General features: G+C 39.6%; 1 protein-coding gene across 1 annotated transcript in view; it reads right to left on the reverse strand.

Annotated features, from left to right (window-relative positions):
• Window positions 1-18,224, reverse strand: part of KHDRBS2 (KH RNA binding domain containing, signal transduction associated 2) — a gene marked incomplete at both ends in the record, with an annotated part of 414,972 nt that overhangs the window by 21,031 nt on the left and 375,717 nt on the right. The window contains one exon of the mRNA XM_083351280.1: window positions 9,952-10,034. Within this exon, the coding sequence (XP_083207406.1) occupies window positions 9,952-10,034 (83 nt within the window). The remainder of the gene's footprint in view (window positions 1-9,951; window positions 10,035-18,224) is intronic.

Here is an 18,224-nt window from a genome sequence, read left to right on the forward strand (position 1 = left end):
TGGCTTCGCAGGCCGCATGAAACCACTTCACGGGCTGGATCTGGCCCCCGGGCCTTGTGTTTGACATGTCTGTCCTATACTGTCTACCAGCATTTACTTTCCCTGTCATTTCCTTTTCTTTAAGAATAGAAGAAGTATAGTAAAGGTCTGTGCTATTCTATCTTAGATCCGCTCATGTAGCAAAATAGATTCAATATGAGATGAGATAGAGACAGACAAGCAGCAAAAGAAACACTGAGGATTTTTTAAAAAATATTTTTTTTTGACAGGGGAATAAAATGAATGAAAATGGGGGTAGCATCTGAAACAGATGAAAACCAGAAGACAGACTGGACATAAAAACTAAAAGTCAGGGGAAAAGACAGTTAAGAAAGGATAAATTTTTAAAAAAAGGAAAGAAAAAGGATTACCTAAGAAAGAGCGAAGGGCTGCAGGGTAAATCTATCTTTCTTGCTCTCACCCACTAAAATACCCGTCTAACATTAATTCTAGCAGAAGGAACAAAAACAAACTATAGTCCCTGAAACACACAAATGTAGGTAGTCCTTGACTTACAGACACAACTGAGCCCAAAATTTCTGTTGCTAAGGTAGACATTTGCTAAGTGAGTTTTGTCCCATTTCACAACCTTTCTTGCCACATTTGTTAAGCGAATCACTTCAGTTGTTCATTTAGTAACATAGTTGTTGAGTGAATGTGGCTTCCCCATTGACCTTGCTTGTCAGAAGGTCGCAAAAGGTGATCACGTGACCCCAGGGGCACTGCAACCATAAATACATATAAACCAGTTGCCAAACATCTTAATTTTGATCACATGACCATGGGGATGCTGCAACGGTCATAACTGTGAAAAACAGTCATTTGTCACTTTTTCAGTGCTGTTGTAACTTTGAAAGGTCACTAAATGAATTGTTGTAAGTCGAGGATACCTGTAATCAGAAGGGAGGGAGGGAGGGAGGGAGGGAGAGAGAGAGAACTACACAATGTTTGAGGCTGCAAAGCCAGAAAACAACCAGAAGACCGTGGAATAATTTTTGAAATGCTCCAAAGCAATTCAGAAGCACTTGTTTTACTTTGACACCTCACCTCGATTTAAAGGGGAGATTCAATTGAAGCCTCTCCAAATCTAATCACCCACTCAAAGCTTCATGCAGCCCTAATGTATCGTGTGTGCTAAATCCCAAAGTGGATATAAATACATGCATATTAAAACCACTTTAAATGGAGATGTGATTAGCCCATCTGTATATAAAAACCTAATGCAGAGATGTGGAAAGGGAAATGTATAGAACCTGAGACACTTTATTATCGAGGCTGTCATATAAAATATTGGAGATGTATAATGGAAAGAAATCTTCCATGGCATAAGTGATTATAAGGGAAAATAACTTTTATTTACTTCAGAGGTAGCATGCCTGCTGTAGCTCTATTCACTGAACTGTAAAAAAGTAAAAAAAAATTAAATGGCACTCGAAAAGAGTTTTGGATGATGAACACCATATACGGATTGCTCTGAAACCTGCCAGCTTTTTAGGTTTGCTAATTTGATTCATTCAATAGCCTCAGAATAAAATACATGGAAATTTTTATCGATGAAGAAACAAGTATCAATATGAACCCCAAAATGAAATGTAGCAATGTATAAATCAATTCCATGCTCCACACAATAAAAAGGGGGCAAAGTAAGTAGCAAGCATGCTATGTTATCAATGTTGTATAGATCAGGGGTAGGCAACCTTGGCTCTTTTATGACTCGCGGACTTCAACTCCCAGAATTCCTGAGCCAGCCATGCAGCCATGAGTCATAAAAGAGCCAAGGTTGCCTACCCCTGGTATAGATGATGCCATCTGTTATCTGTAAAATGCTGTTATCTTACATACTATGCTGAAAACAAATGAAATCTATCTGCTAATATTTGCCTGAGCAACTAGCTAATAGTCCTTGCAGCAAGACTATTACAGTTGGTCCTCGACTTACGACGACAATGGAGCCTAGAATTTATATTGCTAAGTGAGAAATCTGTTAAGTGAATTTTGCCCCATTTTATGACTTTTCTGGCCACATTTGTCAAGTGAATCACTGCTGTTGTTAAATTAGTAACATGGTTGTTAAGTGAATCTGGCTTCCCCATTGACTTTGCTTGTTAGAAGGTCGCAAAAGGGGTCCTGTCCCCGGGACACTGGACCGTCATTAATCTGAACCATTTGGCAAGCATTCGAATGTAAATCATGTGGCCACAGTGATGCTGCAATTGTCATAAGTGTGAAAAATGTTCATAAGCAGTCATGGGATTCAGACAGTTCGCACCAGTTCAGCAGAACCGGTAGCTAAATTTGGAAGTCTGTTCTAGGCCTCAGAGGCCCAGGCCTGCATCCAATAAGAGAATCGGTTGTTCAGGTATTTCAATCTTATCACTGGTCATTAAGTCATGTAACTTCGAACAGTCACTAAATGAACTGTTGGAAGTTGAAGACTACCTGTATATGCTCAAAACATAAACAAACAGCCGGGTATCATCCCATTCTGATTCAAAATCTTGAAATCAATGGTGTGCTAAAAATGTCTTCTGTGGTTTTTTTCCCCCTCTCCCTTTTAATTGGATTGAAAAAGATATGTTTTGGCTACAAGTAGCCTGTGTTTCATTAACACAAATCCCTTCCCAACCCCACACCCCCTCAACTTCCCACGCTTCAGCTAAAACCCAAGAGATTTTTTCCCATCATGAAGGAACTTCTCCTATTCAGACTTTTGGGGTCAGGGAAGTGCAGGGAACTGAGGAGGCTTCAAAGTGATGGGAAGAGATGGAGCAGAATAAGTCAAATCGGCAGCCTTCACCTCTTCAGATGTTAGTATCCATTTCCCTCTCTGTTGAAGTGAGGAGGAGGGCAGCAAAAAAAAGAGATTAATGGGGCTGGGGTTGGAAGAGCAGTTATAATGGGTTCTGACACCTTACTGATGGTATGGCAGGGTACAGAGCAGGCACAGTGGCTGTAGCAATGGAAGCATAGCGTCCAGATTGTGGAGAAAAAGAGCAATTTCTCTCCATCCCACGCCACTCTTGGAATTACTACCTCTCACTCTAGATGTCACATTTGATCAATGTGCTAATCTTTGATGTGTGTTCAGAGGATCGCCAGAGAAAGGCAGCACTGGTGGCTGCTGATGTCATTAACAACTTACTCGTGGGAATGGCACCTTGGCCACTTTATACCATGTAGAGCCTTGGGAAAAAATGGCTGTCCCTTAAACTTCTCTTCAGCCTACTCTTTCCTTTAAGTCTTTCTTTCCAGAATGGTTGTATTCCTTTCTTATCCAAACACAAGGATGAAATGTGGTATCCAAAATGAGAGGTAATAATCCAGATATGGCATGATGACCATGGAATGGAGAAGAATGATTCTTTCCCGCTAATTTGCACATTATGCTTCTATTGTTGCAGCTTAACCAACAGGGTTGGGGTGTTGTTGGTTTGAGCAACTGCATGGCATTACTGGCACAAATATGAATCCTCTTCTTTTAAAACAGTTATTTGCCTGCAAATCGTTCTGGAGGCAAATCTCAAAATGCTACACCTGTGCTATCCACATTCAATGCCTAATTTCAAGACTTTGCTGAAGTTCGTCTTGGAAATTTTGAGCCAAAGTTTTCAGTTTCCAGTCATGATCTTATCCTCTCTGGTGTCAGCGAACTTTCATAACTTCAAGTCAACTAAAACCTGGCAGACCTCCCTCTCTATGCTATACTATGATAAAAATAAATAAATTTCTATTTTGTTATGGTGGTCATTCATTGAGTCAATTTGACTCTCTATGAGAATCAGTGACAAGGACTATAACATACTTCCACAACTGTGACATTAACTTCGACATTTTTAATGTTAGAAAAACTTGGCTAAAGTTTAATTAATTTATGAAACTAATTTATGGAGTCTGTACAACCATGGTACTAGCAGCCATTGGATAGTCTCATAGCACATCTCTAATCTCCCTTGACTGCGATGCTTCAGAATTATACACATGGAGATGATGTTTGTGATTTTATGGAGTTAAAGGAGAAGCAGTGGCAGGTTTGCACAAGTTGAACATGGAGACACACTTGGATCAACTGTAGAACAATTGTATAAAATATACTGTTTTTGGAAGTGGGACTGCTTTGGTTTGACTTAATGAGAGAGAAATCTATTGAACCAAATTTGAAAGGTCCTTGGTGCTCGCTGAGCTTGATTGTTTTCTTGCAGACTTTTCATCACCCAAATTAGGTAATATAATCACTGCTGCAGTACGTACTGATGTTATCTAGTTTGGGTAACAAAACGTCTGCAAGAAAACAACCAAGCTCAGAGAGCATCAAGCACCCCTCTTTTCAACCCTGAGCTACAAATATTCTCCTTTATAGGTACCAAATTTGAAGACATCCATTAGTTGATTTAATGTATGGCAGGGTCATCACGTGAAACTTCATTAAATGATATTGTGGGTGTTTATTATACCCCAGATTTTATATCAGCCGGCCACTCTGGTGCTTTCACCTTGAGAATACTGATGAATGGAAGAAATTAACAGGCTTTTCTGAAGCCCTACTAAATCCCAATTACCTATGTGTTTCATATACAGCTAGCTATTCACTAGACAATGCACTGAAACCAGTAGGGAAGACAGCCAGAATTCTGAAGCAAAAACATTTAGAAGTTACTTAGAATTTTGAATCAGCGAGAGATCTCATCATCTCCATAATTCATATTGACTTCCACTCATACGAGGAAATGCTTGACAACAGAAATTGAGAAAAATAAAAAGTGTTGATCCTATGTAGCGAGCCAGGTCCTCTCTCTCTCTCTCTCTCTCTCTCTCTCTCTCTCTCTCTCTCTCTATATATATATATATATACATATATATATATATATATATATATATATATATATATATATATATATATATATATATATATATATATATATATATCTGGCAGTTTAAAAAAGAGGAACAAACAGCCACATGCTTCTCCCAGAAGAAGGAAGCAGAAGCCTCCAGCCTGATGATGACGGATGGGATTCCGTCGAAGCGTCGCCCCTGCACCTTTAGTTCTACGCGGGAAAAAACCCGAATAACCAAAGATCCATATATATATATATATATATATATATATATATATATATATATATATATATATACATATATATATACACACACACACACACACACACACACACACACACACACACACATATATATATATATATATATATATATATATATATATATATATATATATATATATATATATATATAAAATGAATAGCACGCATGTGCGGGGGAACCTTTACCTTTATATATATACCTAGCACTCTAGGCAGAATTTCATTATCCTTTTTTATATGCAACAAAGTAGGTGGGATGTAATCTGTCACAGTGAAGCATAGGAGCATTATCTGTTGCTCCAAGAATCAGGAGGATACAATCTTCATCTAAACAATAAATCTCAGAGACCACCTCAGAATGTTTTATAGCACGTGAGAGAATTACATAAAAAATTAAAGAAAAAAAAATGAAGGCAAAATCAATTTCTGGTTTACAATTTGCACTGGAGATATTTCTATGTACAAAAGGTGCACTGGTGGTCCCACAGCAATCCCCGTCACTCCCCTGTTCCCACCTCCCAACCCTATTTCTGACTATAAGTAAACAATGGAAGGCCAAAAGAACTCTTGTATATAACAATGTGACCTTCTTTGCCAACCTTTGCCACGTTAAGACTTGCGGACTTCAACTCTCAGGGTGGCTGGCTGGGGAATTCTGGGAGTTGCAGTCCACAAGTCTTAAAGTTGCCAAGGTTGGACACCCCCTGTTCTAATGAACACTCTTGGTTGCCAGTGTAATGCAACTTCCTGGCAGGGATACACTCTACTGAAAGAGGGTAAATGCAGAACTCCTTTAGTCTACCCTTTGTAGGTCTGTAAAGCAAAGAAAAGCTGAAGCAAGATTTTGTGCACTGTCCCAGTTTCACTTAGTGACTGCTTCCCTTAACAACTGAGTTGCCAAACTCAATTGTAGTCACTAAACAAAAACTACCATCAATTATCAATCCCAATTTGAACTGAATCCAGTCATCCATCATGGCGAAGGTCTATTCTCTAGTTAATCATAACTTGGGAGATCATTTTCGACTTGCATGTAACTTGCAGCTGAGTAAGCATCTATCTCTTTCTCTTTCCCTTGCCTTACTTCTCATTTCCCCTCTGCACCTCAATTTAAATCTGGGATGAGAATAGCCACTATATGCATCTGATATATGAGCTGCATCCCATAAAAGCTTGTACCTTTTAGTTAAATTCATTTCTCGGAAAAATTACACCAAACTCCTAATTTTTTGCCACTACAGACTGCTATAATTTCTTATTTACAGTTTATCCAGATATCTCCTGACTATGCTCCAATTATTACTGCACAACATTTCTTTAAGATGATTGTCTCTGTAAAGAATAAAAACAATTTCCAAGCAAACTTGAAACAATTATAAAAATGTCAAACACATTTTTTAAAAATGGTGCCATACTGCTGGCAACTAAGGAAAAAGAATCATGCCTGCTGAAATTCTACCCACCTACTCGCTTCACACTTAATTTGGTAGTAGAACTGATTCTGTTTCTGATTTAGATGAAAGTTTTATTGGACTCTAAATGAACAAACTGTGAGAGATACCTATTGCCTCGGTGAAGATTTCAAACTTCTTAAAGCAATGGAACTCCTGAAGTGCAACCATCTAACAAATGGCACGCACGTAATGACAGGATGGAAATAATATAACTGGGGAAGCAAATCCCTCAAACTCAATAACTGATTGTAAATTCAATCTCAATGGTCGGCTGCTGTCTTGTGCCTTCCAATAAAGCTGAATTATTGAATCAATGTGATTCAGTTTTACGGAGAATATTACTGCGAGGATTCTACAGCAAGCTATTACATAGCTATTAATATGTGATTTCAATAACTGACAATTGCCCCCATGATACTGGGAAACCATCTACATCTTTTTTTGATGGATATTTTACTTTTAACAAAGCAACAAGTCCCTATTTATTTCTTTGTTCAAAAAGATCTCCACTCTGCTTTGCACACGGTCATCCCCTAATGTAGTCATTTCCTAAATGTTACAAATGGTCAGGTTCTCACCTCTGTCAGCTATTGGCTCCCTTCTCTCATATTACGTGTGAAAGTCAGGAGCCAACAACACACCTTTCTGGAAGATTTACGCATTCACTATGGCAAAATACAGCCTGTAGCACGATTCAGGTCTCACACCGGGTCTGTAATTCTTTCTCCAGCCACTCCATTGTCATAATTCTGTGATTGCTTAAGGAGTCGGATAGGAGTCTGTGATGAGTTGGCAAAGTGCCCAAAGTGGTGATTAAAGAATCTGCCGGCTTCTTTGCTGTGAACTCAGGCCTTTCTGAACATTGGATAATGACTTACATTTGGCATATTTTTGAACACCTGCCTATGTTAAGTCTGTTACGGTTCATCTTGCTGTGCTTTGAGAAACAAGGATTCCTTTCAGTTCTAGATTTATAGCTGAAAATTTGTCTTACATTTAATCAGTTTTCCAAATAGGTTGGAGGTTGGCAGGCACATTTCAAGTTGGAGGGATGGGGATTCTCCCAGAAAATGGATACTCATTGTGGATGCAGGTAGTCCTTGACTTATAACCAATCGTTTAGTGACCGTTCAAAGTTACAACGGCAATGAAAAAGTGACTTATGGCTGTTATTCACACTTATGACCATTGTAACATTCCCATGGTCACCTGAACAAAATTCAGACACTTGGCAACTGGTTCATATTGTTGACGGCTGCTGTGTCCCATGGTCATGTGATCAGCTTTTGCGACCTTCTGACCAGCAAAGTCAATGAGGAAGCCAGATTCACTTGACAACATTTAACAACTACTGTGGTTTGCTTAACAACTGTGGGAAGAAAGATAGTAAAAGGGGACAAAGTTCACTTGACAACTGTCACACTTAGCAACAGAAAATTTGGGGCTCAGTTGTGGTCGTATCTTGAGGACTACTTGTATAGACAGCCATAAAATATTCATTTACTACAGGGTGTAAAGGTGTCTCTTGTCATCTCAGTTAATGACCTCTTCTTCCCCTTCTCCTTTATGTGAGGCTCCAGCCTCCAATATTTTTCTAGGCAGATCGGGCAACTCCTCCAAAGTAAGATCATCTAGGTTATAGTCATACACATTTTTTTCTCCCCCGCCTCCCCTCCAAATCTATGTGACCCATTTGTGGCAAGGCCGTATTTATTAAGCCTAACACTCCTCGAGGCTTTTGTTGGGAAAGGAGGAGAGGTCGCAAGTGTATAAACCCTGTCGTTTCTCCAGGAAAAGTAATATACAAATGTAATAATAAAACAAATAAACATTGCCCACAATTATAGGGATAGCAAATAAAAGAATCTGGGTGACTGTTTTATAGTAGGACAAGGAGCAGGATTAATATACTTGTGCTTGCAGAGAAAAAATAGCAATGTAATGCAACAGTTGGAATAATATTACAGCAAGGTGTTCAACAGATAGGATGAGAGGTCTAGGATGAGAGGCCATCTCTAGAAGCCAAAGTGGGATCCTCCACCTCTCTAGAAAGAGAGCTTGAGACATGATAGATTGATGTCAACCCTTTGAAGCAGTCCAGAGCAGGAGACTGAAGTCATGAATACTAATGCTACTTTTCTTGTGAGGCTATATAGAATCTTTCAAATCCGAAAGTATTCCTCCCTTCCCTACCTATATGTACTAGAGAACTAGGGATGATCAACTTTGAGATGCTGTCTCAATTTACATTTCTGGTTGGACTCCAATTTTGTTTACCAAACTGTTGCCTGGGGTGGGGTTCTTCCTCTTGCCTTTCAAGGTGATTCTCGCAATCCATTACAGAACATACAAAACAACTATTTGCCCTTTCAATGCTAGGTACCTTCTAACACGCCTTGCCTTAAAAGATTCAGTTATCTTCTTGAGTAGCAAATGTATTGCGCTTGTTGAGCAACAAACCCCTTTCTGTTGAAAACTACCTTATCAGTTCTTGAGTTCTGCTTGCTTTGTCCTGTCCTGCGTCTCAAGTTATGTTCAAAGTCTTTCTTATGTGAGCCATCCTGAGCCTCTGGTCTTACAAGATTCCCATGGTGTTACTGAAGCTAATTCTGTTCCTGGTTTCCAATGTATATAATTTTCATGGGCCTGGGAGTGAAGTTTTGTGGCTAGTCTTGCATATCTATCACGTCTTAGTCCGTATCTTACATGAACTAATTTGTTACAAATTCAAATTTTATTACTTATTTATCTAATTCATAACCTGCCTTTAGTATTTTTTTTTCAAATAACTCAAAGTGGTGATCATATTCAACACACCTTCCTCTTCCTATTTTCCCCACAACAATCCTGTGAGATAGGTTGGGCTGAAAGAGAAGGACTAGCTCAAAGTCACCCAACTGAGGTTGAGATCTGAACTCACTTTTGTCTCCTGCTTTCGAGCCTGATGCCTTAACCACTTGACCAAACTGGCCTGTTAAAAAATTATAAAGAACAATGCCTACTATAATGTTGTAGTTTTTTTTGTTTGTTTTATTGCTCTTGCATCTGCTCATCTGCTGCTTTATAGTCTTTTAGCAGGAAGAGATTTAAGCAAAAATGTGAGACTGCATCTGGGCAGAAATGGTAGTCCATTACAACCAAGTCAAAGACCTCTCCTTTTGGGGAAAAAAAAGTAATTTGCTTCCATTTTAGACAGTCATTGCACTACGAAATTTGATAATTTTAATATTGTTGAAAAATATATTGTAATAACTGAGATATGTTAAGATATTATTCCAGCAATAACCTGTGGTGAAGTTAAGAGTTAGAAAAGTAAAGAAACCCATGGGCAGTTTGTCATTAAAATAAAGAGTACTTACTTCTGTGTTTGTGTAGTATAGCTGTTATCATAGGCTTCATAGCTTGGTTCATCATATTCACCCCCATATCTATCATCGTATCCCTATAAGGAAAAAAAATGATCTAATTTAAAAGAATGATATAGTAACAGGTTGACATCTATAACAAAATCTAACATTTAAGTATTGCATTCATGCACATTAACATCTTCAAAAATACAGATTTGAATGGTTTTGGTCCATCCAGTCAAAGCATTCCCCGAGCAGAGTTTTTGTTATGACTTCCAGTCAGAAAAGAGACCACCTTCACTTCCGACTATGTTCTTGAGACACATCAAGAACATAATTTTGAGAAGCAACAAGGACTTTGAAAGATGGATTATTAATTTTCTACTAGGAGAATTTGGAAACCTCTAATTTGGTTCAGTGGCCTAATCCAAAGCATCATACGGTAAATGTGTCAAACAGGTAGAGATTACTCCAGAAATAGTTCAATGCCACTGTGTAGACAAGACTGATAAAAATGGAGTTTCCTTGGCCAAAGTATGGCATAGGAAAAAATAGTAAATTGATATAAATGTTTTTCAGCTGCATATAGGGTGAAACTATCAAGCAAGCCATCTCTATGAGGAGGCTAATCAATCCAAGCAACTTAAAATAGTGGCCTCAAAATGCCAGTAAGTTTGTGTTTTGGAATACAATAAAACATAAAGTGATAGAGATAAATGGGTTAGCAACCTTTACTATGAAGAATGCTCATATCAAATTCTAAACCGATTGTGGGTTTTTATTGCGGACTTGGAACTATCTAACAGTATGAAATAGGTGAACTGGCAGATAAACTCTGGGCAAAAATACACAATGTGACTCTGGCAGAGAAAGGTAAATTGGTTCTGGGCAGAGAGACAGAGTCTGACACTAGGCAAAATGAGGATATATGGCTAAAGTAAATTTTAATTAAGGGTGCCCAGAACCATATTCAGCAAAGGAATATTTGGAATATTTAAGGCTCAAAATTATATAAATGAAACAAAGGTAGACTTGTTGCAATTAGAGTTGACCTACTGTACGAAGTCAGCGTGGAATGGAAAATAAAGTCACAAAATTATATTACTAGTGTACTCAGCTGGTTACAAAAGTCCTCCTCCAGTAATTTGATCAGGTTATGTACAACAGTGGTCTGAAGAGAAGCATAGTGGAAGTCTAGGCTGCTGTTTTTTTTCTGCCTTAAAATTTATTTATTTATTTATTTTATTGAATTTGTATACCACCCTATTCCCGTAGGACTCAGGGTGGTTTACAGGGCAGTTAAAACCATGAAATACAAAAATTAAAATCAATTAAAACAATTAAATTAAATTCAAGCCTCAAGAGTAAATCTAAAACCCAGTTAAATTAACAACCCCACAGTCTGGACCAAACAGATCAAAGAGCCAAATTTTCAGGTCCCGGCGAAATGAGTGAAGGTCGGGGACAGTCCTAAGTTCTGTGGGTAGTTGGTTCCAGAGGGCAGGCGCACCCACAGAGAAGGCCCTCTCTCTGAGAGTCACCCGCCGGCAATCCTTCACCGGCGGTACCCTAAGAAGGCCCTCCCTGTGGGAGCGCACAGGACGATGGGAAGTTGATGCCGGCAGCAGGTGTTCCCTCAGATAATCCGGACCCAAGCCATTTAGGGCTTTATAGGTCATCACTAAATGATCTTAGAAAACCAAGAACTGGCTACCCTGTTGGATCTGTTTTTTGTTTTTTTTTTGCCTGTAGTGAGGAATGTCTCAAAGGTGCTTTTGTAAGAGACAACTGGACTTCCTTGGCTTTTTTTTTCTTTGAAAACGATTTGCTTCTCATCCAAGTAGCATCTTCAGCTTTTTTGAATAGAAGCTAAATGCTTTCAACCAAGAAAGTCCAGTTTGGAAAAGCATCTTTGGGACAACCATGGCCTGGATGATTGAGAATCTCTATAGACAAAATTGGGGAATCCCTTTTCTTCATCTCATCTCCCACTCTATTTCCTGCTTTGTTGTTCTTTTTACAATTTCTACCAGCATAGTCTACCATCTAATATTATTGTTGGCCCTTCAAAGCTGTTCTTGACCTAGGTGTGCAAATGATGGCCAGCACATATAGCTTTCCTATAGCAGTGCTGTTATCTCAGTCGTTGGCTGTTAGGTATGTCGCTAGTAAGGCTAAAGAGCAATTTATTGTGTATCCTAGGAAAATGTTAATGAAGGCTACAGTTTTTTCCCCCACCCTGGCGTTCAGCATTCAAGTGCATTTCTAAATAGTGGTGGGTGAAATAATAGCTAAAGAAATGACTAGATGATTGCAAGAATACATTATCTCATTATAACACTAAGAAGCTTATTACTGGCATATAAAACATACTTTTCTCTCTGCCTTGCTCTTTTCCTTCCTTCCTTGCATAGAGAAAGCCACAAATAAGTGTTGTTCCAAATGTCCTTTCAACTTATTTCATTCTGGTTTTAATTTCTTCTGCCCAGCTAATAGTTGGAAGGATACACAATATGTGCTTGGGTAAAATCATAAAGCCTGTCAGTAGTCAGGTGGGTCAAGCAAATCAGCTGCTTTAGCTGCCAGATTTCCAAGAATGACTCTCAACCTTGATTTTAGAAGATAGGGTTGCCTATTCTTCTCACCTCATGAAACAGATGACCACATGATTAAGGTCAAAAAAGAGTTTTCTACTAAAAAAAAGGGACGCGGTGGCTCAGTGGGTTAGGACGCTGAACTTGTCGATCGGAAGGTCGGCAGTTTGGCGGGTCGAATCCCGAGTGCCGCGTAGCAGAGTGAGCGCCTGTTACTCGTCCCAGCTTCTGCCAACCTAGCAGTTCAAAAGCATGTAAAAATGCAAGTAGAAAAATAGGGACCACTCTGGTGGGAAGGTAACAGCGTTCCGTGTGCCTTTGGCATCTAGTCATGCCGGCCACATGACCACGGAGACGTCCTCGGACAAGCGCTGGCTCTTCGGCTTTGAAACAGAGATGAGCACTGCCCCCTAGAGTCGGAAACGACTAGCACGCATGTGCGGGGGAACCTTTACCTTTACCTTTACCTTACTAAAAAAAAATCTGGAAAAATCTCTTATGAGCCCTGCACTTATCAGCACAGGGCAAAGCGGCAAGTCAAAAGTTTAATCTGAGGTTTATTCAACTGTTTCTGAATCAAACTGACTTTGTGAATCAAATCAGATTAAACTGGGTCATTTGGTCTGTCTGTTTGTCTGTTTTACGATGTTCCAGATATTGCATGTTCAGGAAAGTTTGCCCAGTGCAGAAATAAAAAAGAGACATCTTTCATATGAATTAACATTAGGCAAGCTACTTTTCAAAATACATACAAGATCTGTTTAAATATTTAATCTCTGTGGGTTTTTTGTTTTGTTTTATTTTTTGGAGTACCTACTTTACTGAGAAATATTGTAGAGCATTTGAGCAGAGAAGAACATTCCATGATATTTTGCAAAAAGTGTTGGAAGAGAAGCACACTCAAAAGGTCAAGAAAATTAAACTCTTTTTCAGAACAGCTTTGGCACGGAAAGAGAATCTCCTATTACTGTTATGCATTTAATTTTGAGTACCTACTTCTGCAAGCCACGGTGATTACAAATAAGATTCATGGCTAGAGTCCAACAGCCATGAGGATGCAGTCAGTATTCATAGCTTGAGTGCAACTATGAGAATGGACTGCTATGAACAACTCCAAGGAATTTGTGCATCAACACAAATTGGATTTTCCCTGCAACATTAATCGCAGCCAGTACTTTCCTCAGATCTGGCAACTGACAAAGCAGCAACACTTACATTTATGCTCATCAACCACTTTCCACTTATTCCACAGATTATATTAAAAAGGGATAATTTTCAAATGCAAATATCAAAAGCAATATGTATGCATGTACTGAATCCAAGCACATTCTGGCAAAGGGTCTGATCACTAAATGCCTCTTCTGGAACATACTGTTACTATGGAGCAAGTAACTGTAAACATGCCAGAAGAATTAAAAACTATAGAGAAAATAAAACAGAAGAATGGTAGATCAATAACACAATAATACTGCTTTACAAAGAAGACTAGCAATTGAAAACTATAAAGTCAGATGGAAGAAATTGGAGTATTAAGATTATCTTTAGAAAGCTTTCTGGTCTACTGCTATAACCTGTTTTGATTGCAGAAATCAAAACTCGGGAAGTTTTTTAAATAGTTGGCCATGGCTTGGGAATTTCCTCTTTGGGTTTATTTTAGTTGTCTCATGTATATTTGTTGGTTAGAAAATTCTGTAGACAGGCAAACATGAAACCAAAAAAGGTAAATTTACATTGGCTAAATGTGCTTCTACCTGTTGCTGCTTTTTTAATGATCATAACTTCCTAATTAGGGCAGATGGTTTTAGCATGAAAGGCAAAAGTAATTTATTCATTTGGCAGATGTTCTTTCATTAAGTACAATCTGTCTCCTTTCTGTTTTAATCTGCATTTTTTTAAAAAAAAAATCTCTCAATGCATTTCTAAACATTTATTTTGTACATATTTTCTTAAGATTTTATTTTAAAAACTATTTTATACTAACATGTTTTTATCACAGATGTTCAGTTGTATACAGTATACATGTTTGAGATGAGAAGGACAATTTAGAAACTAGAAAAGATTAAAAACCGTATTTCAGCATGTACTAGGTCCATTAATCTGGACCATGTTGATTTACTCTGAAATAAGGTTCAGATGAAATAGTTTAACATCCCTAGGTTTTAGTAAAACAGTTGAAACCTCACCTCAGTTGAAATGACTATGTTCTGTACTTAACAGCCTCTAAAAGGATTAAATGCACTATACAGAATTTTAAGCTTTTGGTTCTGATGTTACCTCCATAGAAATAAACCAACTTTTGCATCATCCAAAGATACTTTATCTTCTGTTCAGTCAGCTTCATGGGACTGCAGTTGACAATAAACAGTTTGATGGAGACTTCCCCTTGTGAGAAATGCAACCTGTACAATGCATAGCGACACTAGTGTCATATATTCCTTTCCATCTGCCCGGCATGTATAGAAGGCTATGCAGAGATTTTCAAAGAGGCTTTTCACTCTGAGGGAGAATTGAGCCAGGTGTCTCTTCTGTGCATTGGAGTGATGCTCTGCCACCATATGGTAGTGCAGCTGATCAGAACAGAATAACAGAGTTGGAAGGGACCTTGGAGGTTTTCTAGCTTGAGCAGAGTCCGTAAGATTATCTGGGACACTACACATCCTCTTCACGACCTGTTTTCCTTGTTACTTTCTGGGAGGAGGCCTCATGGTATCTGTAGCAGAACATCCAGATTCAGCCATCATTTCATTCCATACAGCATTAACCTTGTGAACTCTCAAACTTCCTCCTTCTGTTATATATTTAAGATGGACAGAATTTAATATTTATTTGTTATGTATATGTAGGGGTGTGGGTCTATACATATGTGTATATAGTATGGTTAGGTGTGTGTCATGTATGTGTTCCACTTTGAGAGTGGACAACTAAATTTCATTTTTGATGTGTGCTGTTGTGTCCACAGTAAAAAGAAATGACAATAAGGGTTATCTTATCTTATCCAGTCCAACGCCCTACTCAGGCCAGAAGCTGTGGCACTTTGCTTCTCTTGGCAATAGTGGTTTGAAAGCTCTTTTTAATGTAGTGCTAAGATTTCGTCCAGGCAGATTTTAGCAAACATAAACAAAAATGTTTATGAAGAAGATAAGATAGATAAGATAGATAAGAGCCTTGGTGGAGCAGTGGGCTAATGCCTCCTTAAGTAACACCAGCTGCCTGCAATTAGTGCAGGTTCGCATCCCACCAGGCTCAAGGTTGACTCAGCCTTCCATCCTTCCGAGGTAGGTAAAATGAGGACCCAGATTGTTGGGGGCAATTAAGCTGACTTTGTAATAATGCCACTTGGGGGAGGGGGCAAAAGCCCTAATAAGCAGACAGATACATAGAATGAAGGCTATTGCTAAGCACATTGATTTGTGCTTTAGATTGTAAGCCGCCCTGAGTCTTCGGAGAAGGGCGGGATATAAATGGGATTTTTTTAAAAAAGATAATCTTTATTGTCATTTTTATTGTGGGCACAATGGTGCACATCAAAAATGAAATTTAGTTGCCCGCTCTCAAAGTGAGACACATACATGACACCCCCCCCAAACATACTACATACAACATATGTATAGACCCACACCCCTACATATACATAACAATAAAATATTAAATATTGTCCAACTTGAATATATAACGGAAGGAGGAAGCCTGAGAGTTCACAAGGTGAATGCTGTATGGAATAAAACTATGGTTGAATCTGGAAGTTCTGCTGAGGATACCACGAAGCCTCTTCCCAGAAGGTAACAAGGAAAACAGGTCGTGAAGAGGATGTGTGTTGTCCCAGATAATCTTACGGACCCTGTTCAAACAACGCTTCTGTGCTATGTCCTGGATGGGAGGGAGGGAACTGCCAATGATCTTTTCAGCCATCCTCACCACTCTCTGCACAACCTTCCTGTGTGAAGCAGTGATGCTTCCAAACCAAACTGTGATGCTGTATGACAGGATGCTCTCAATCGTCCCCCTGTACAAAGTGGTCAGAACAGGGGAAGGAAGATGAGCTTTTCTCATGCGACGCAGAAAGTGCAGGCACTGCTGTGCCTGCTTCACCAGTTTCTCACTGTTGAGCATGGAACTGGTCCCTGGTGCCCAAAAGGCTAGGATTTCTTGCCTGAGTAGGGGGTTGGACTTAGAAGACTTTTTAGCTGAAGAGAAGAAGGTCTAATATAAATAGATATGAAATGCTGACACTTAGGCTTTCTGACTCATGGAAAGTAAAGGCAGGAGAGGTAACAAAATTAGGAAGAAGCAAACAATGCTAATGCAGAGGCTTGGGCAGCAGAAGCATCACAAAGCCATTAAGGGTGAAATTTGGTTACTTGTTCATCCCTTTATACCACTAATAAATGGATGGGTATCATCTGCTCCCAAATTTTAAAAGTGGAGTCTTAATTCCCTTCCCATCTTCTGCATACATCAGACATGATGCAGACCCATTACACGAACCCTGCTTTGCATGAATGTTAGCACTGATTCCTTCATACAACAAGGCATTTATGGCAAAGTAGCAGCTCACTGCAAAGTAAGCTGTCAACTCCACTCCAATTATTTGGTGGGCAGCTTCAGCACTATGGAATTTTTGTGACTGTAAACTCAGAAGTAAACATTCTTGCATTCATAGATTTCTTTTTAACTGATGACGGTAGCATTAAATTGTTTTTTTTTGGGGGGGGGGATCTTTAGCTAAAATGGTAATGAAATTGATCTGCTTACTACTGGCAGATTATACAGGTATTTCTCGACATACAGCCGTTCATTTTGTGACCCTTCAAAGTCATGACATTTGTGAAAAAAAGTTGACACTTGTCTCGCCCTCACACTTATGACCGTTGCAGAGTCCCTGCAGTCACATGATCAAGATTTGGGCCCTTGATAACCATCGAGGATTTACGATGGTTGCAGTGTCACGGGGTCACAGAATTGGCATTTTGTGACCTTTCCAGGCGGTTTCTGACAAGCAAAATCAAGCTGGACAAGCTGGATTCACTTATGTACTGCATGCTTCACTTAACAAGCAGGATGATTTGCTTATGTACTGCATGCTTCACTTAACAAGCAGGATGATTTGCTCTCCAATTATTATGCCCCTGTCATGGACCGATCATCATCTCCTGCGGCTGGTCTTCCGTTTTGCCACCCCCCGCCGTGGGTGTTTGGAACCAATTAAATGGTACCGCCCCAGACGCTTAATGGATCCCCAGAGGTTCCAGGCAGCGCTGGGGTCCCCACCTGCCTCCCTTGCTCACAGCTCGGCAGATGCCTTAGTGGAAGCCTGGGAAAGGACGGCCACTGAGGCTCTTGACCGAGTTGTACCCCTGCGGCCCCTGACCCGGTGCAGATCCCGTCGAGCTCCATGGTTCTCTGCGGAGCTTCGGGAGATGAAGCGTCGGAGACGGGGCCTAGAGAGCGGTTGGAGGTCCAGCCGATCCGAATCCGACCGATTGCGACTAAGAACCTACATTAGGTCTTATCTCGCTGCGATAAGGGAGGCGAGGTCTAACCACTTCGCCACCCTTATCGCGTCCGCAGATAATCGCCCAGCCGCCCTGTTTAGGGTGACTCGCTCCCTCCTAAATCAGGAGGTGAGAGAGGATCCCTTGCAGGGTCGTGCTGAGGAGTTTAACCAACATCTGTCGGACAAAATCGCTCGGA

Source organism: Vipera ursinii (genome assembly GCF_947247035.1).
Source record: "Vipera ursinii genome assembly, chromosome: 1".
Lineage (NCBI taxonomy): Eukaryota > Metazoa > Chordata > Lepidosauria > Squamata > Viperidae > Vipera > Vipera ursinii.